At 40.2% G+C, this 20,524-nt stretch overlaps 1 protein-coding gene across 1 annotated transcript; it reads left to right on the top strand.

Annotated features, from left to right (window-relative positions):
• Positions 1-1,072: 1,072 nt before the first annotated feature.
• Positions 1,073-17,632, top strand: LOC105062291 (uncharacterized). Its single transcript, XM_074341905.1, has 2 exons — positions 1,073-1,607; positions 16,771-17,632. Exons 1-2 carry the CDS (start codon positions 1,146-1,148, stop codon positions 17,323-17,325), a joined length of 1,017 nt encoding a protein of 338 aa, XP_074198006.1. The 5' UTR covers positions 1,073-1,145; the 3' UTR covers positions 17,326-17,632.
• The last annotated feature ends 2,892 nt before the right edge of the window (positions 17,633-20,524 follow it).

A 20,524-nucleotide genomic window follows, 5' to 3' on the forward strand; every position in this document is an offset into this window, starting at 1 on the left:
CTGTAACTCGGTGAAAGAGTAGTTTTCTCCTATTAGGGGCACGCTAAATCAGCGAACTTCCCAGAACTGCACAACTGCTCCTCATATCTGGAGTCTCCATATGGCTCAGGAAAGTAGCCACCATCATCCAGCTGCAAGGTGAGTTGTCTTTGATTCATCTTTGCTCCCAAGTCCCTAAACTCTTGGTCTTTCCCATCTTGTTATTAAAAACCTTGGCCTATGATGTCACATTTTACAGAGCCCTACTCCTGTTCCAATCTTTTTGAGAAGATGAAGTCTCGGTGTATTTGACTTTAGGCTTTATTCTTACGAACAGAAATCTACCAACAAAAGTTGGGAGAGATGGCCGTGGTCCTGGACTCTCCTGGGCACCTTCCCAGAACATCCTAAGCAGCTTTTGAAAAATATAGATTTCTAGGCTGCACTACTGGAAATTCTGTTACTTCATTATTTTGGAAAGAAGAGACATGATGATTGCATATGCAACTTTGATTCCTAAATAGAGTGATACTGCCAGTCAGAACCAGTTAATAACATGAGGAAATATGCCAAAATGCATTGCTTGGGATTTCTTTCCCCAGCTCGCTGGTCACCCGCCAACACCTGGAGCCACATCCTTTCTCATTGCTCGAGTTATTCACAGTGTGGAATCTTCTCCTCCCCTCCACAAGGCTCCTTCCATTGGTCTAAACTGGGAATTATTTCATTCCCGTTGACTCTTCCCTGCATGCTCCCATCTGCTCTATGCCCTGAACTCATGAGACTCACAGTTTAGGCTTAGGTTGAATCATGGTTGAAAGAGGAAGAGAGGGATACCTAGTAACAAATGGTCAGTCCCATGACAGCTAATTGGAAGAGACAGCTGCAGTCTTAAATATTAGATGACATAAACAAGGAAGAAACACAAGAGTTAATTTGGGGAAAAAAATTACGGTAAAGATATATCATAGAAATGAAAAATGCCTTCTATCTAATTTGCAAGAAAAATGTCTACAATTATGTAATTTAATAATTGCTTTCCTAGTAGGATAAACAATAACAAGGAAGAAGCTCCTTCAACAGGGTATAAAAGGGGGCATAGAGCAAGGAGACTCAGGAAACTCACTCTCCTGGAAATCCACCCAGAACCTCTACCCTCTGACACCATGGTCAGCTCCTGCTGTGGCTCCGTCTGCTCTGACCAGGGCTGTGGTCAAAACCTCTGTCAGGAGACCTGCTGCCGCCCCAGCTGCTGCCAGACCACCTGCTGCAGGACCACCTGCTACCGCCCCAGGTGCTGTGAGTCCATCTGCTGCCGCCCCCAGTGCTGCCAGTCCGTGTGCTGCCAGCCCACCTGCTGCCGCCCCAGATGCTGCATTTCCAGTTGCTGCCGCCCTTTCCGCTGTGGTTCCAGCTGCTGCAGGCCCACCTGCTGCATCTCTAGCTGCTGTCGTCCCAGCTGCTACCAGACCACGTGCTGCCACCCCAGATGCTGTGTGTCCAGCTTCTGCCGCCCCAGATGCTGCCAGACCACCTGCTGCCGTACCACCCGCTGCCGCCCCATCTGCTGCCGCCCCATCTGCTGTGGATCCTCTTTTTTGCTGAACTTCATTCCTCACCACCAGCCCTGAGCCAACCACCATCATCCCAGTGTATCAGTCTTGTTCTCATTTCCTTTGTCCATAGCACCTGGCCTTATTTTCATCTGTCACTATGTTTATTCACCCCATTGGCTATGCCGCCAAGCAACTGTTTAAGAAGCAACAATTTAAACTAAACACCACACAGAACCTCCAAGTTCTGTGCCTATTACCGTGGCATTCGATCTGATGCCCAAACGCCTACCCTAGTTCATGGGGACAGGCTCCTAATCCTATGATTGCTGCACATGGCTTGGCCTTCATGATGACTTACGTGTGTTAGGATAACTACGTCTCAATAAATACTTGGTATCAGAAACACTTGTGGCTCTTAATTATTTTTTAGTGATGATTATGAACTGGAGATATGTTTCTGTTTCTGTCATGTGAACAAAGAAAACTGATTTTGCTTATCAATCAAAGCCTATATGAGAGAAAATGCCAAATGATGATTTTTCCCCCAAAGCAGATTGCCCAACTTGCCTGCCGTCAAGTTTGTTGAGAGAAAACAAGAATTTCCTTTTTACTACAACTGGACTATGGACCACCTAGCAAGGTCCTGGTACTGCTGGGTTCTGGGAAACACGTCAGTTGAATGAGACCCATTTCTCATCACCATGTAACTCACAATGAAATTTTGGATTTAATAGGAAGACATACACCTGGTAGGTTGGTAATATTGGTGAGAAAGAGAAATCATTCCGTCAGAGACAGGTAACGTATAAAGCTTGATTCCTTGAAATAAGATGTGTCAAGTCCTGAAATTCAAGGGAGGGTGTACAGTTGGCAACAATGTAAGACAAGACAAAGCGAAGGAGAGGATCAGATGAAAGCAGTGTGTTTATATTCTTATGAAGGCAATCTAGATTTTGAAAGTACCAAGAAAACATTATCACCATTTACAGAGTAGAAGTATGTCAAGATCATTCATGGAGTGGATCTATGAGAACACAAAAGCCAGGGGTTTAAGGGTCAACCTACAGATGCAGTAGAAAATAAGGAGGTGTGATGGGTCGAACATACTGCTTATGGGAAGAAAAGTAAAGGAAGTTAAGTTGGAAATACTGGCAACCCTGATGTGGTATGTCCAGTTGCTGCCACCCTGGTTATTGTTGCCCCAGCTGCTGCCAGGTCACCTGCTACCATACCACCTGCTGCTGCCCCAGCTGCTATGGACCCTTGTTGCTGAACTCATCATCCCATACCCACAACTTCATCAACATTCTCACAGAATCAGTGGCATCTTTTCTTCAAGGCACTAGGACCCAGAATCCTGGGTGAAGTTACTCAAATTTGTCTTAATAGTTGTGTGTCCAGTCTCTGACTTTCTCCCACATTGTCCCTGAGACCCTCACCCTGAGTCTGTAAGTGACCAATAAGAGTCCCAGATTGTTGCCCTCCCCCGGGCATCCAGGCATCATCTTATGTTACTCAATAGGAAAAAAATTATTCAAGCATCTGAATTCTCACTTTTTGTTGATGACATTATTTCAGATTTTCCTTTCTATTGCTTATCTCTCCTCCCTTTGATTCTCTGTTTACTTTTCTGATTAAAAAAATAATGAAATGGACTCACTCTTCACTCCTTCTCCTGTGTTCACAAATAGATCCTGCATAATTGATTTCATATACAGATACAGACAAGAATTTAGACCTGAGTCACTACATAGCAGAATTTCCAAACTTATTTTGACAGCAAAAAAGCATCAGATAACGCAAACCAAACTCATCTCACTGATTCTTTAAGGAACCAGCGATGCCTTGTTTCCCTCCTTACCCAGAACAACAATCAGCTGTAGAAAACTTTTGGGAAGAGTTATTTTCCATTCATGTACCAAATGCAGATTTTATTCACATCTATCCTTAGGTGATTCAAGCTAAAGAGGAAAATTCATGTCTCCTATTCCACCAGTGTCACTCTGTGACATTCCAACATCCTCCAAAGTGTACATCCCTGGGGGACAAAGAAAGAACTCAGTTGACTTTCATTACTCTCTATAATGAAGTTTCTCCTGGGCACAATTCCTCTACCTCGACCTCCCAGCCCCAACCCCAGTATCTTCTTTCACAAAGAGACAGACCATCTAAGCTAAGGATATTACACTTTACAAAGGCATCCTTCCCTCAAAACAGTATATCTGGGAGGATTGATTATATGCATCAGACGAGCTCACTGGTGCCTCTTTTTCGAAGGAACACGGAATCAGGGCTCAGATTATTGTACCATCCTCGCCTAATTCTCTTGCCTAGAACAACAGCCTTCCAAATGAGCTCCCTGGACTTTGGCAAGAAGTGTCTCAGCTGCCAGACTGTTTGCTGGGAGCTGGGCCATCTCCCTCCAACCAGAGTGGCTACATTTTATCTGATTTTCATATATAGTGAGAGATTCCAGATGAAGCAGCATTTTTTTAAAAAGCTTTAAAAGTTCTGAAAATAATTGAGTCAAAATAAGAGATTCACAGCAATGTGAATAATGTGAACAAAATACTAAGAACGTGGCATAAATGGAAAAACTAAGCTGATCTGGAAGGTTATATTTAAACTACTAGTACAAGGAAAACACTGAACTGGCAAAATTCTCCAATGCTTTCCTGGTCTATGGGTTTTCATTTAATTCTACTGATATGAGCATTAAAATGCATCACAATCTGATCTTTCTGATACCACCTCTTCACCCAGATCCTAAACAAAGCGATGTCCAGGAACTACCTGTATCAGAATTACCTGGGGTGTTTATTTTATTAATAAAATAACTACCTGAGTTAAAGTCAGTTTACAATGTTGTGTCAATTTCCATGGTAGGGCACAATTTTTCAGTTATACATGAACATACATATATTCACTGTCGTCTTCTTTTTCACTGTGAGCTACCACAAGATCTTGTATATATTTCCTTGTGCTATACAGTATAATCTTGTTTATCTATTCTGCATATGCCTGTCAGTATCCACAAATTTCAAACTCCCAGTCTGTCCCTTCCCACTCGCCTCCCCTCTGGTAACCACAAGTTTGTATTCTATATCTATGAGTCTGTTTCTGTTTTGTATTTATGTTCATTTGTCCTCTTCCTTTCCTCCTTTCCCCCTCCCTCCCTCCCTCCCTCCCTCCCTCTCTTTCTTTCTTTCTTTCTTTCTTTCTTTCTTTCTTTCTTTCTTTCTTTCTTTCTTTCTTTCTTTCTTTCTTTCTTTCTTTCTTTCTTTCTTCTTTCTTTCTTTCTTTTCCACATATAAGCGATCTCATCTGGTATTTTTCTTTCTTTTTCTGGCTTACTTCACTTAGAATGACATTCTCCAGGGACATCCATGTTGCTGCAAATGGCATTATGTTGTCATTTTTATAGCTGAATAGTATTCCATTGTATAAATATATGGGGTATTTATTTTAAATGCAACTTCCTGTGGCCTAAGATTTTCTATATCAGAATCTTTGGGAGTTAGGGTAGGATAAATTCCCAAGATAATTTTTTTAAGTACACCAGTGTTAGAGAACCTCTGTAGAAACTTTAGCTCTCCAAAGTCACTTACCACTCCATGAACACAACTCTGTGCCTTTGTACATGTCAGCATTTCTGGCTCAAGTTCACTCTCCACCTGCTCTTTCTTGTTCTTTCAAGTCCATGTTTAAGGTCCCCCCTTTTTTGGCATCAGTTTTAGATAGTTAGTTATTCCTCCTATCATGTGGGAGTGACAGCATTCCGTTCTCTGTATAGAATTGTTCTTTGTACTGTTTGTTCATCTTTCTCCCCATCCACACCGAGTTTCTCAACAGTGTAAACTGTATGATTTATTCAACAAACATGTACATAGAACCAGCTCCTGGACATGCTGTGAGCTAGACAAGGGGGTTTTAATGAGACACATTAGTATCTTCTTAGGAAGTTCAGGAAAAGTGATAATAAAACAATGTGAAGCACATAAGGAGCTTGCTCCCAAAATATTAGAAGAGGGCCACCTAAGGGAGGGGTGGCTAGGGTGGAGGGTATCAGTAATGATATCTCCTTCTTAAAGAAGAGTTAGGATGGAGGTTCCTGCATAGTGCCTGGAACAGAATAAGGGGCTTTCAACCACTGGTTGTTGGATAGATGAGAGGGTGACAAGCTACAGCTCTATAGGACTCCAGTTTTATAATTCTATCAGATTCAACAAAGATTTTTCAAGAAGTACATTTTTGACCAACATATAGCTGGTCTGCAAACGTGGGCCTGATATTGTAATCCCAACTGTGGGTCACTGGGGGCCCTTTTAGGCCTCAAACCAATCCCCAAGTGACCCTGCACACTTTCTGAACATTGGCAACTGTGGGATCAGTGACTCATTTTCACTCTCAGGAAAGTGATTCTATTCTAAGGGCATTATACATTCCTGGGAGTGTTATGTGTTGGTGCAATAATCCGTCACTTGGCTGACATATTATCTGAACCACTAAGAAAGGATTAAGACAATGTCCTGAATGTCTCCTACATCCTTTAAATCTCTTGCTATGACATTCACACAATAAAATCTAATTAATTTGGACACATCCCATTTGAGACATGTGCAGGTTAATTTTTTCTGGCCTCCACTGTTTATGAAATTTGGCATCTTCTGTAAGTGATTGTTTGTAAGGCAAGTTGAGAAGGTAAACATAATTATAGAAGATATATTTAACTCAATGTGGATCTACTTAGCACTAATTACAAGTGATTCATATCATCCTGTACCTAAGCCTTGAACTTATCACTTGGAAGCATTCTCTAGCCATGATTCTTAATTATACTTTAAATGTATTGGAAAGAAGATAAGAGGCAATATTTTAAAAAGTTCTAGCAAACCAAATTAGCCAAGTTTGCCTTTTTAAAATATTGAAGCATGGTTAACCTGTAATATTCTATTAGTTTCAAGTGTACAACATAAAGATTTGATTTTTTTATAGATTACACACTATACAAGTTATTATAATATTATTTCCAGTGCTGTACATTACAACCCAGTGACTTATTTAAAACTCATGGTTTGTAACTCTTAATCTCCTTCACGTATTTTGCCCATCCACCAACCCCTTTCCCTCTGGCAACCACTAGTGTGTTCTCTGTATCTGTGAGTCTGTTTCTGTTTTGTTCTATTTGTTTCTTCACTTTTGTAGATTCCATGTATAAGTGGAAACATAAAGGTATTTGTATTTCTCTGTCTGACTTATTTCACTTAGCATAATACCCTCTAGGTCCATATATGCTGCTGTATATGGCAAGGTTTCTTCATTATTTATAGCTAAGTAATATTCCACTATATACATTCTTGGTTCATTCAACTGTCTATGGACACTTATGTTGCTTCCATTTCTTGGCTATTGGAAATAATGCTGCAAAGAACTTTGAGGTTGTATAAATACCCAGGAGTGGAATTGCTGAATCATATGGTTCTGTTTTTAATTTTTTGAAGAAATTCTGTACTGTTTTCCATAGTGGATTTATTTCTGGGCTCTTCTTTCAGTTCCATTGATCTATGTATCTGTTTTTGTGCCAATATCATACTGTTTTGATTACTATAGCTTTGTAGAATAGTTTGAAGTCAGGGAGAGTGACCACCAGCTTTGTCCTTCTTTCTCAAGATTGCTTTGGCTACTTGAGGTCTTTTGTGGGTCCATACAAATTTCAGGATTATTTGTTCTAGTTCTGTGAAAAATGACACTGGTAGTTTGGTAGAGATTTTCTTGAATCTGCAGATTGCTTTGGGTAGTATGGACATTCAAACAATATTAATTCTTCCAATCCATAAACATGGAATATCTTTCCATTTATTTGTGCAACTTTCAATTTCATTCATCAGTCTCTTGTAGTTTATCAGAGTACTGGTCTTTCACCTGCTTGGTTAAATTTATTCCTAGGTATTTTATTCTTTTTGATGCAATTGTAAACAAGATTGTTTCTTGATTTTTCTTTCTGATAGTTTATTATTAATGTACAGAAATTCAACAGATTTCTGTATATTGATTTTGTACCCTGCAAATTAACTGAATTTATTTATTAGTTCTAAAAGATATTTGGTGGAGAGACGGAGAAGATGGCAGAGTAGAAGGACGCTCGCAGGTCACCCTCTCCCACAAATACACCAAGACCCACATCTACAGACCCACTCAGCCAACCAGAGCACCTGTGGAACTCCGACAGAACATCGCCCTCTTCAAAAGATAAAGACGCCAAAAATCTGGTAGGAGAAAAGGAAAAAAGAAAGAACAAAAGGCAAAGCAGCGCGGGACGGGTCCCGCGGGGAGGGAGCGGCAAAGGAGGACTGGCGCTCGCTCGCTGGGTCTCCCCTCTCCAACGGAGAGGCCAGCAGGACGGAGGGGGAGCCTCCGAGGCTCGGATCTGTACAGACCAGCCTTGACTAACAGAACTAAGTTAAACAGGCACAGAGCGTCCCCCCGACACCCAACCTGAGACGCCGGCCGGCAGCCGCGGGCAGGGCCAGGCTGCACAAGCCGTGCGGAGGATGGAAGTGGCTGCACGGAGGCAGTCCCGGGGGAACGCAAGGGGCTGCGTGCCGTGGCTGTGCGTGCACAGGGCAGAACAACTTGGGCCCTCCATAAAAAAGCAAGGTCGATGTGCTTTCCGGGGAAGGGTGCACCCCCCCATTTCTGAAAACCCGCGGAAAGTTTTCGGGGGAAGAGAGGCGGGGCTCAGGCACAGCCGCCATATCCTCCGCGCTGAGCACTCAGGCGGGGGCGGGGGCGAAACCTGCATCCGCACCGAAGGGCTTAGCAGCCTCAAAGGCCAGACTGAGACTGGCCTGCAGCCCGGGGCAGATAGGATCCTTCCATCCTGGTCCCTCAGAGAACTTGCTCCACAAAGACAAACAAGGAGCTGGGTTTTGGCTCGGAGCAGGGACAGGGCTGTCCCTCGGTCTTCCCCGAGCCCACCCGCGGAGCGCCGACCAGGGCGGAGCGCGCAGCCGCACAGAGCAGCGGAGCTACCGGCTGCGGCGCAGGTAGAGCGAGAGCGGCCCCCCCGCCTTCGGGGCAGGAACACAGCCCCTGACCGAGGTGCTGGGAGGGGGCACGACCCGCCCTCCTACCCGGCCAGTCTGCAACATCTGACTGCGGCATCCGGAGGGGCAGCGACCCACCCGCCCACAGCAGAGACCTGCACCTGACCCAGTGTTAGGAGGAGGCGCGATCTGCTTGCCGACAGGTGCTGGGAGCAGCAAAGAAGAGGGCGCCAACAGAGGGCCTCTGAAAACAGCAAGCTGAGCTTCCAAAACAGGATGAAGACAGAAAGACTTCATATTAAAAGCACACAGACTCCAGGAGAACACCGACAACCCCCCCCCCCTTTTTTTTAATCTGTTTTTACCTGTTCTATTTTCTATTACTCTCTTAATCTTTACTTCTTAATTCATTTCTATTTCTCTTGGGTTTTGATGTCCTGCTATTGATTAGACACAGGTTTCAAATACATCTATTCATCTCCCCCCCTCCTTTTTTTGTAAAGGTTTCAAAAGGACGTCTCAACCCGATTAATACTCTGCTTCAAGTCACTCTTCTATTATTCATTATACACTGTTTTCAAACCCTCTTTCTCCCTTCTTTTAAAATTCGTTCTCTCTCATTTTTTTTTCTTTTTTTCCTAAGTTCTATTCCTAAATAGGCATCAGATAGATAAAATCCTTAAGGACCAAAATAAACAACTGATAATCCATAAACCACAGTGCCAAAGAGGTATGAGCAAGATGAAGAAGCAGAAAAACCTTTCCCAATTAAAAGAACAAGAGAAATCCCCTGAAAGAAAGATCAAAGAAATAGACATCGATAGCCTACTAGATCAAGATTTCAAAAAAGGAGTGATCGAATTGCTGAAGGAATTAAAAGAGATAGTGTTTAGAGATATAAAATATGTCAAAAATGAAATTGAAGCTATAAAGAAGAGCCAAGTAGAATGGGTAAACTCATTGACAGAGATGAGGAATGATCTAATAGCTGTGCAAAGCCGACGAGATAATGCAGAGGAACGAATTAGTGATCTAGAAGACAGGACAACAGAAAGCACCCATTCAGAAGAACTACAAGAGAAGCAAATAAAAAATAATGAAAATAGCATAAGGGACCTATGGGATAATATAAAGCGTCCCAATCTTCGCATAATAGGGATCCCAGAAGGAGAAGAAAGATCAAAGGGGATTGAAAAGGTTTTTGAAGGAATCATGACTGAAAACTTCCCAAACTTAAAGAAGGAATCAGATATCCAAGTACAGGAAGCTCAGAGGGTCCCAAACAGGAAGAACCCAAAAGACCCACACCAAGACATATCATAATCAAGATGGCCAGAGTCAAGGATAAAGAAAGGATTCTAAAGGCAGCAAGAGAAAAGCAAAGAGTAAGTTACAAGGGAACCCCCATAAGGCTCTCAGCTGATTTCTCTACACAAACACTACAGGCCAGAAGGGAGTGGCAAGATATATTCAGAGCCCTGAATGAAAAAAAGATGCAGCCTAGGATCCTTTATCCAGCAAGGCTATCCTTGAGGATAGAAGGAGAAATAAAGAGTTTCACAGACAAAAAAAAAAAAAAAAAAAAGCTGCAGGAGTTTAGCAACACTAAACCCATGCTAAAAGAAATATTGAAAGGGCTATTCTAAATAGAAAAGCAGCAGGATGCTACAGAAATGAGAAACACACAACTGGAAAGGTGATAACTCACGAATTACAAATAAAGTAAACACGAAATTATAAAAGAAGACATACAAATCACAGAGTGGGAGAGGGAGGCAGGGAAATATAGAATATTTTTTTCTTTCTTTTAAAAATTTTTTTGACAGTAGGATGGGTTTGAGATCATGTTACTATCAGTTTAATAAAAACTTATAGTAATGGGTTGATAGATTTACAAAAAAGGGTAACCACAAGCCAAAAATTTACAAAGGAGTCACAAAAGTTAAATAAAATCCATGATAATACAAAGGAAAATTACCAAACCACAAAAGGAAGAAGAAAGGAACAAAGAGGATATACCAATTCAACTGCAAAGATAAGTTCAAAATGGCAATAAACACACATCTATCATTAATTACTGTATATGTTAATGGACTAAATGCTCCAGTCAAAAGACACAGAGTGGCAGACTGGATAATAAAGCAAGAACCTTCAATATGCTGCATACAAGAGACCCACTTTAGGGAGAAGGACACATAGATTGAGAGTGAAAGGATGGAAAAGGATATTCCATGCAAATGGAAAAGCCAGAAAAGCAGGTGTTGCAGTACTGATTTCAGACAAAACGGACTTTAAAACAAAGGCCATAAAGAAAGATAAAGAAGGACATTTTATAATGATTAAAGGAGTGATACAAGATGAGGATATTACACTCGTTAATATATATGCACCCAATATAGGAGCACCTAAGTACATACAAGAATTACTAACAGAGATAAAGGGGGATATTGATGGGAATACAATCATAGTTGGAGGTTTTAACACTGCATTAACATCACTAGACAGATCTTCCAGACAGAAAATAAACAAGGCAACAGAGAAATTAAATACTACAATAGAAAAATTAGATTTGGTGGATATTTTCAGAGCATTACACTCCCAAAAATAGGATATACATTCTTTCCAAGTGCACATGGAACATTTTCCAGGATCGATCATGTACTTGAGCACAAAAGAAACCTCAACAATTTTAAGAAGATAGAAATTATCTCAAGCATCTTTACTGACCACAATGCCATGAAACTGGAAATCAACAACAGAGAAACAAAGGAGAAAAAAAGGAAAGCATGGAGATTAAACAGTATGTTATTGAAAAAACAATGGATCAATGAGGAAATCAAAGCTGAAATTAAAAAATACCTTGAGACAAATGACAATGAAAGCACAACCACTCAAAACCTATGGGACACAGCAAAGGCAGTGCTAAGAGGGAAGTTTATAGCGATACAGGCCTTCCTCAAAAAAGGAGAACAATCTCAAATAAACAATTTAACCCACCACCTGAATGAATTAGAAAAAGAAGAACAAAAAGCCCCAAAAAGCAGCAGAAGTAAGGAAATAATAAAGATCAGAGGGGAATTAAATACAATGGAGATTAACAGACCATAGAAAAAAATCAACCAAAGCAAAAGCTGGTTTTTTGAAAAAGTAAATAAAATCGACAAACCTGTGGGCAAACTCACAAAGAAGAAAAAAGAGAGAGCACAAATTAGCAAAATAAGAAAGGAAAATGTAGAAATTACAACAAACAAAATAGAAATACAGAATATCATATGAGAATATTATGAAAAACTATATGGAACCAAACTGGATAACCTAGAGGAGATGGACAAGTTTCTGGAAACATACTGTCCACCAAAAGTGAATCAAGAAGAATCTGAACACTTGAACAATCTGATCACTAGAAAGGAAATAGAAATAGCAATTAAAAACCTCCCTACAAATAAAAGTCCAGGACCGGACGGCTTCACCGGGGAATTCTACCAAACATATAACGAAGAACTCATACCAGTCCTTCTCAAACTCTTCCAGACGATTGAAAAGGAGGGAATACTCCCAAACTCATTCTATGAAGCCACCATCACCCTGATACCAAAACCAGGCAAAGACACTACAAAAAAAGAGAATTATAGGCCAATATCACTGATGAACATAGACGCCAAAATCCTCACCAAAATTTTAGCAAATAGAATCCAACAACACGTAAAAAAGATTATACATCATGAGCAGGTGGGGTTCATCCCAGGGACACAAGGCTGGTTCAACATACGCAAATCAATCAGTGTAACACATCACATCAACAAGAGAAAGGACAACAACCACATGATCATCTCAATCGATGCAGAAAAAGCATTTGATAAAATTCAACACCCATTTATGATAAAAACTCTCGCCAAAGTGGGTATAGAGGGAACATATCTCAACATAATAAAAGCTATGTATGACAAACCTACAGCCAGCATAGTACTCAACAGTGAAAAACTCAAAAGCTTCCCACTAAAATCTGGGACAAGACAAGGATGCCCACTATCACCACTCCTATTCAACATAGTCCTGGATGTCCTAGCCACAGCAGTCAGGCAAGAGAAAGAAATAAAAGGGATCCAAATTGGAAAAGAAGAGGTAAAAGTGTCATTATATGCTGATGACATGTTACTATATATAGAAAACCCTAAAAGGTCCACACAAAAGCTACTAGAGCTGATTGAAGAATTCAGCAAGGTAGCAGGTTACAAAATTAACGTTCAAAAATCAGTTGCATTTCTTTACACTAACGATAAATCAACAGAAGAAGAAAGTAAAGAAACAATCCCCTTTAAAATAGCACCCAAAGTAATAAAATATCTGGGAATAAATCTAACCAAGGAGGTGAAAGAATTATACACAGAAAACTATAAACCATTGATGAAGGAAATTAAAGAAGACTTTAAAAAATAGAAAGATATTCCATGCTCTTGGATTGGAAGAATCAATATTGTTAAAATGGTCACAATGCCCAAGGCAATCTACAGATTTAATGCAATCCCTATCCAATTACCCAGGACATATTTCACAGAACTACAACAAGTCATAATAAAATTCATATGGAACCATCAAAGACCTAGAATTGCCAAAGCATTACTTGAGAAAAAGAAAGAGGCTGGAGGAATAACTCTCCCAGACTTCAGGCAATACTATAGAGCTACAGTCATCAAGACAGCATGGTATTGGTACCAAAACAGACATATAGACCAATGGAACAGAATAGAGAGCCCAGAAATGAACCCACAAACTTTTGGTCAACTCATCTTTGACAAAGGAGGCAAGAATATACATTGGAATAAAGACAGTCTCTTCAGCAAATGGTGTTGGGAAACCTGGACAGCAGCATGTAAAACAATGAAGCTAGAACACTCCCTTACACCATATACAACAATCAACTCAAAATGGATTAAAGACTTAAACATAAGACAAGACACAATAAACCTCCTAGAGGAAAACATAGGCAAAACATTATCTGACATGCATTTAAAAAATTTTCTCCTAGAAGAAATAAAAGCAAGAATAAACAAATGGGACCTAATGAATCTTACAAGCTTCTGCACAGCAAAGGAAACCAGAAATAAAACAAGAAGAAAACCTACGGAATGGGAGAAAATTTTTGCAAGTGAAACCAACAAAGGCTTGATCTCCGGAATATATAAGCAGCTCATACGACTCAATAAGAAAAAAATAAACAACCCAATCCAAAAATGGGCAGAAGACCTAAACAAGCAATTCTCCAAGGAAGAAATACAAATGATCAATATACAAATGAAAAAAATGCTCAATATCACTAATTGTCAGAGAAATGCAAATCAAAACTACAATGAGCTATCACCTCACACCAGTCAGAATGGCCGTCATTCAAAAATCCACAAATGACAAATGCTGGAGAGGCTGTGGAGAAAGGGGAACCCTCCTACACTGCTGGTGGGAATGCAGTTTGGTGCAGCCACTATGGAAAACAGTGTGGAGATTCCTCAAAAGACTAGGAATAGACTTACCATATGGCCCAGGAATCCCACTCCTGGGCTTGTATCCAGAAGGAAATCTACTTCAGGATGACACCTTCACCCCAATGTTCATAGCAGCACTATTTACAATAGCCAAAACATGGAAACAGCCTAAATGTCCATCAACAGGTGACTGGATAAAGAAGACGTGGTATATTTATACAATGGAATACTATTCAGCCATAAAACCCGACAACATAATGCCATTTGCAGCAGCATGAATGCTCCTGGAGAATGTCATTCTAAGTGAAGTATGCCAGAAAGAGAAAGAAAAATACCATATGAGATCGCTCATATGTGGAATCTAAAAAAGAAAAAGAAAAACAAACAAACAAAAACAAAGCGTAAATAAAGGACTGAAATAGACTCACAGACAGAGAATACAGACTTGTGGTTACCAGGGGGGTGGAGGGTGGGAAGGGATAGACTGGGATTTCAAAATTGTAGAATAGACTACACTGTATAGCACAGGGAAATATACACAAAATGTTATGATAACTCACAGAGAAAAAAAATGTGACAATGAGTGTGTATATGTCCATGAATAAGTGAAAAATTGTGCTGAACACTGGAATTTGACAGAACATTGTAAAATGATTATAAATCAATAAAAAAATGTTTTAAAAAATGAAAGATTTTTGGTGGAAACTTTAGGTTTTTCTATATATGTGTCGTGTCATTGGCAAATAGTAACAGTTAACTTATTCCTTCCAATTTGGATGCCTTTTATTCTTTACTTGTCTAATTGCTATAGGTAGAACTTCCAAAACTATGTTTAATTAAAGTGCTGAGAGTAGGCATCCTTTTCTTGTTCCTGATTTTAGAGGAAAAGCCTTCAGCATTTCCCTGTTGAGTATGATGTTATCTGTGGGTTTGTCATAAATGACCTTTATTATTTTGAGGTATGTTCCCTCTATACCCACTGTGTTCAGAGTTTTTAATCATTCTGATGTGCAGCATAGTAATTTAGTTATACACACACACATATATATATATATTTTTTTTCTTTTTCACTATAGGATAATATAATATATTAAATATAATTCCCTGTGCTACACAGTATGTCCTTGTTGTTTATCTATTTTATATATAGTAGTTTGTATCTGCTAATCCCAAACTCCTAATTTATCCCTCACCCCCTTTCCCTTTTGGTAACCATAAATTTGTTTTCTATATCTGTGAGTCTGTTTCCATTTTGTAAATAAGTTCACTTGTATCATTTTTTAGATTCCACATAGAAGTGATATCATATGATATTTGTCTTTCCCTGTCTGACTTACTTCACTTAAGATGATAGTATCTAGGTCCATCCATGTTGCTGCAAATGGCATTATTTCATTCTCTTTTATGGCTGAGTCGTATTCCATTGTGTGTGTGTGTGTGTGTGTGTGTGTGTGTGTGTGTGTGTGTATCTCACGTCTTCTTTATCTGTTCATTTGTTGATGGCCATTTAGGTTGCTTCCATGTCTTGGCTATTGTAATAGTGCTACTATAAACACTGGGGTGCATGAAGCTTTTTGAATTAGTTTCCTCTGGATATACGCCCAGGAGTGGAATTGCTGGGTCATACGGTAACTCCATTTTTAGTTTTTAAAGGAATCTCCATACTGTTTTCCATAGTGGTTGCACCAGATTACATTCCCACCAACAGTGTAGGAGGGTTCCCTTTCCTCCACACCCTCTCTGGCATTTATTATCTGTAGACTTCTTAATGATAGCCACTCTGACCAATGGTGAAGTGATACCTCATTGTAGTTTTGATGTGCATTTCCCTGATAATTAGCAATGTTGAGCATTTTCCATGTGTCTTTTGGCCATCGGGATGTCTTCTTTGGAAAATGTCTATTTAGGACTTCTGCCCATTTTTGGGTTGGGTAGTTTAGTTTTTTTGTTTGTTTGTTTGTTATTGAGTTCTATGAGCTGTTTGAATATTCTGGAAATTAAGCCCTTGAAGAAATATTTTTAATTAATGACATAAAGAATAAAAATGAAGCTATGCCTTCCAGAATCTAAGAGACCAGCTGGAGAATGTGACACAAATATTTTAAATAGCACAGTAACAACTCAATAAACTATGTGACCTGGTAGTAGCAGGAACCATAAAGATAAACTGTCTGCCAGGGTTTTAGGACATAGAATATGATCCAAAGTTTGATATATCCAAGGAAATCCATCCATTTATCAATGTCATACACATAGAGCTGTCCCTTCATCATTGCTCAGAAATGACCCACAAAATAGGGCCTTTTCCTCATGTCCCATGCCTGCTGCCACACTATGTAGATGGAATTTCTATTCCATTGGTCATTGGAAGAAATGTACAGTCAGAAATATGACTGCCCAGATCCCATCCTCATGGGAGATACAGGAGGGGAGAGCAAGAAATGTAACTTCAAAGGCCGAATATCACATGACAGCCCTCTTTGGAGGAAGATGACAAGAGTGTGGTCTAGAAGATGCCAGTGGGTTGACTCGGAAAGAAAAGCAGATTAGATAGAACTGATCATACCTGGAAAAGAAATTTTGTTTCAAAAAAGTCAAAGCCATTAAATACATTGTTGTATATTCTGATAATTAGTTACATATTAGGTAAACAAAAACAAGGAAAATGTGTTGACAACTCACTCTATTCAGGCCATATATAAGAGGCTGTAGCACAAGGTGACTCCCAAACTCAAGAACCTCACTCTCCTGGAAACCCACTCAGAACCTCCACCCTCTGACACCATGGTCAGCTCCTGCTGTGGCTCCGTCTTCTCTGACCAGGGCTGTGGCCAAGGCCTCTGTCAGGAGACCTGCTGCCGCCCCAGCTGCTGCCAGACCACCTGCTGCAGGACCACGTGCTACCGCCCCAGGTGCTGTGAGTCCAGCTGCTGCAGACCCCAGTGCTGCCAGTCCGTGTGCTGCCAGCCCACCTGCTGCCGTCCCAGGTGCTGTGAGTCCATCAGCTGCAGACCCCAGTGCTGCCAGTCTGAGTGTTGCCAGCCCACCTGCTGCATTTCTAGCTGCTGCCGTCCCAGATGCTGTGAGTCCAGCTGCTGCCGCCCCTCCTGCTGTGGTTCCAGCTCCTGTGGCTCCAGCTGCTGCCGCACCTGCTGTTGCCTGCGCCCAGTCTGTGGCCAGGTCTCCTGCCACACCACTTGCTATCGCCCCACCTGTGTCATTTCTACCTGCCCCCGCCCCATGTGCTGTGCCTTCTCTTGCTGCTAATGCCCTGTGACCACTGTCTCTGTTACCCTCCGACTTCACAGATGTAGACCCGCCTACTGTGCTGACTCTTAGGACACATGGAGTGGGGTTGATGTTACTCAAATAAATTGGGCTTTGTGATTCCAACGAGGAAGCCGCCCATGCTACTGAAGAAGATGGGTATGGCCTGGAGCACTTTTAAAGTAACAGATTTTACCCTCCCACCTGACCATCGTAAATCAACCTGCTAGCTTCTTTTTTATAGGACTTTTCTGTAACCTAGTCTATTTCTGTGCTAAAATAAAGTTATCCTTCCCTGCATTAAAAATTGAGTTTGATTTTTGCTCCTTTATGATTTTGTCTTCAGTTCATAGACAAGTGTATGTGACCTACACCTGCAGGACACACACCACGGTCTTGTCACTTCTAAATGAAAGATTTCAATCATCACTGCCTCATTCTTTCCTAGGTGCCTCTTAATTTCATGGAAAGATCACTTTTACCCACGGATGTGACCTAAGAAAAGAACAAAAAAGGGAAAAATAGAAGTTTGATGGAATCCATGTATATAAAAGCAAAAAGAACCCAGCGTACGGTTCATGCATCATGGCAGCTACCATAGGTAGGCAATGTGCTGTTTATCACACACTGCAAGTTTGTATTCAGACTTGCAAACCAAGTGAGCACTACTTCCGCCCCTTCTAATAGGAAAGTTTCAAAAGCTTGTGCACTCAAAGGACACACAGGTGACCTCGATGAGTGAAGCAGGTCCTGATAAGACAAGGTTTGGTGAAACCAGCAAACTGAAGAGCGTCTGACCACACCCGAGAGTAGAACTGCGCTCCCGTCAATTGTTTCTATGGGGAAATGGGAGCCAAAGCTTTGTCACTGAAAAGTTGAGTCTGCTTTCATCGATCTTTCCAGATGCCAATCATTTCGTTCACACATTTAAAAAGTATTTCTTGAGCATTTATTACGTGGAAGACTGTAAAAAGGCACAAGGGTGACAGGGGAAACCAACACACAAGAACTCTTGGCACTAATGGAGCTGAAATTCTAATGGAGTTTCTCAACAGACATAAATTTTTGATGTGTTTACATAAAAATATTTTTCTATACATTTGTCCCCACAGGCTTGTCCAAAAACTTTTTCTCTGTGCTTTTTATATGAATAAGATTAGCTTTGGATCAATGTTTAGAGACAGGTAGCTGTGATTCAAATCGAGACACAGTAACCTAAAGGACAGTTTTACCAATGACCTCAGGTTTACCCTTCAACCCCAGAGCCCCACTAAAGCCACCTAGTTTGGAGAGGCAGCTAGAGGGGCAGGCTCACTGATGAGGAATAGAATGGAGATGAATCATAAGTTATTTACTTGGGGGGAGAACTAAACTATAGTTGGGCTCCCCCACCACCAAAAGTTCCTGACACTAAGAAGTGAAGTTACACGAGACATAAAGTCAGTGTACATTAATTAATTGTATTTTATATACTGGCTACAAATAATTACATAATAAATTTAAATAAGAGCAATTCCATTTATGTGGACATAGTAAAATTATCCAAATATGGAGGGAAAGGAGACAGATTATGTAAGGTAGAAAAATTTTGCCAATTGCCTATGTGGATTGACTAAGAGTTCAAGTCTGAGTCTAAGGCATTGCGGGATGAAGAAGTAACCAGGTAATTTCAGTATTTCTGAAAGTAGAGAATCAAATGACAGTAGCCAAACAATTGGGCTCCTAGGGTATTATACAAACATATTTATACAATGGTAAAATTAGTACAAAATACAAGCCTTCTTAAATATCAAAAGACACATCAAGAGTGGGAAGGAAAGAAAATTAAACAAATAGTAAAAGATTAGATGGAGTCATAGTAATAGAGATGTATATATTTAACACATACATTATATATAATATATAATTCACCATATGTATATATCACTATTCATTATATCTATAACTACACATTATATTATATATCGCTATCTATATTTTATACAATAGACACTAGATAACTCAAGTCAAGCATATTGATCAATTGCCCACACTAATACATTTAATACGCTAAAGAAATTACATTCTGTCCACAGATGGACTACTTTGTGGCTGAGAATGGAATCAAGAATATCAAACACACTACGGTGAAGGAATCTCTGGGATAACTTGTTGAGTGAGAACAAGAAAGTTGGAGACAAGTGTATATGGAAGAAAACTATCTAAGAAAAAAAGGAGATACAAATATGCAAAAATTATATTGAAAATAGCAATGAGGAAGAAGACCTTAAATTACAAAAAGAAATATGTATGAAGGAGTCAGAAAACTCATGAAAGGAACAGCATTACGAACATGACATCATTGAATGGGAATCTGACTTTGTAGAACTTCTTTTGGAACCATAAATACTTTGCAGAATCATAAAACAAAATCTAAATTCAGAAGTTGATTCCTAGAAATAAAAAGAAAACACTGACGGCATCCATGCATGTAGAGGTGACACATGGTTCAAGTGTTCATTTCAAGAGTTTATAGCTGGAGGGACACGGGTTGTAGTCGGATGTGAAGATCTGAGTGTTCCAGATGTGACTGATATCAGGCAGAAAGGAGGAGAAGATGAAGTTTGTTTGTTTGTTTGTTTTTAAAGTATGTCAGGGAAAACCATAGGAGAGGAGGAGGCTTCTGAGCTGGAACTTAAAGGAAAAATACGTTGCAGAGTTGATGTGAGAGAAAGGATTCTCTAAGGACTTACAACAGCACAATGAAAGGTGCGGAGTAAGTACTGTCGACACGTCGTAGACTGTTACAGGATTTAACAACCATAATTCACTTCCATGTGAGCTGTTGGAGCACAGCAAGAACCTCATGGCTTCCATCAGAAGACAATCAAGACAGCGACTAGAGATCATTCAGCAGAGTATCGGGCACGTGGCCAGCACTCACACATAGTAGCCATCTACATTATCTCATTTTCCACTGAGAGCACAGAGGACTTAAGTACATATGCTTGTTTTGGATATGAATTAATTCAAATTACTGAAACAGTACCAGAAAGAGATGCTTTTAATAACAATTTCTATACAGTGCAAAATCCATTGCATATGTTGGCTTATCAAAAGACAGGTCCAACACACTCACCTTTAGCATATATTGTGTGGAGAAGATTCCTGAGGGTATCAGTTCATCTGTGTAAATGGTTCTTACCATCCTAAAGGAAAA

The sequence above is a fragment of the Camelus bactrianus genome, chromosome 16 (genome assembly GCF_048773025.1).
Source record: "Camelus bactrianus isolate YW-2024 breed Bactrian camel chromosome 16, ASM4877302v1, whole genome shotgun sequence".
Lineage (NCBI taxonomy): Eukaryota > Metazoa > Chordata > Mammalia > Artiodactyla > Camelidae > Camelus > Camelus bactrianus.

Excerpts from the sequence above, each read along its gene's own strand:
- LOC105062291 (XM_074341905.1), top strand. The coding sequence starts at position 1,146 with ATGGTCAGCTCCTGCTGTGGCTCCGTCTGCTCTGACCAGGGCTGTGGT. Across the intron at positions 1,608-16,770 it reads TCATTCCTCACCACCAGCCC|CACAAGGTGACTCCCAAACT; the intron begins TGAGCCAACCAC and ends AAGAGGCTGTAG.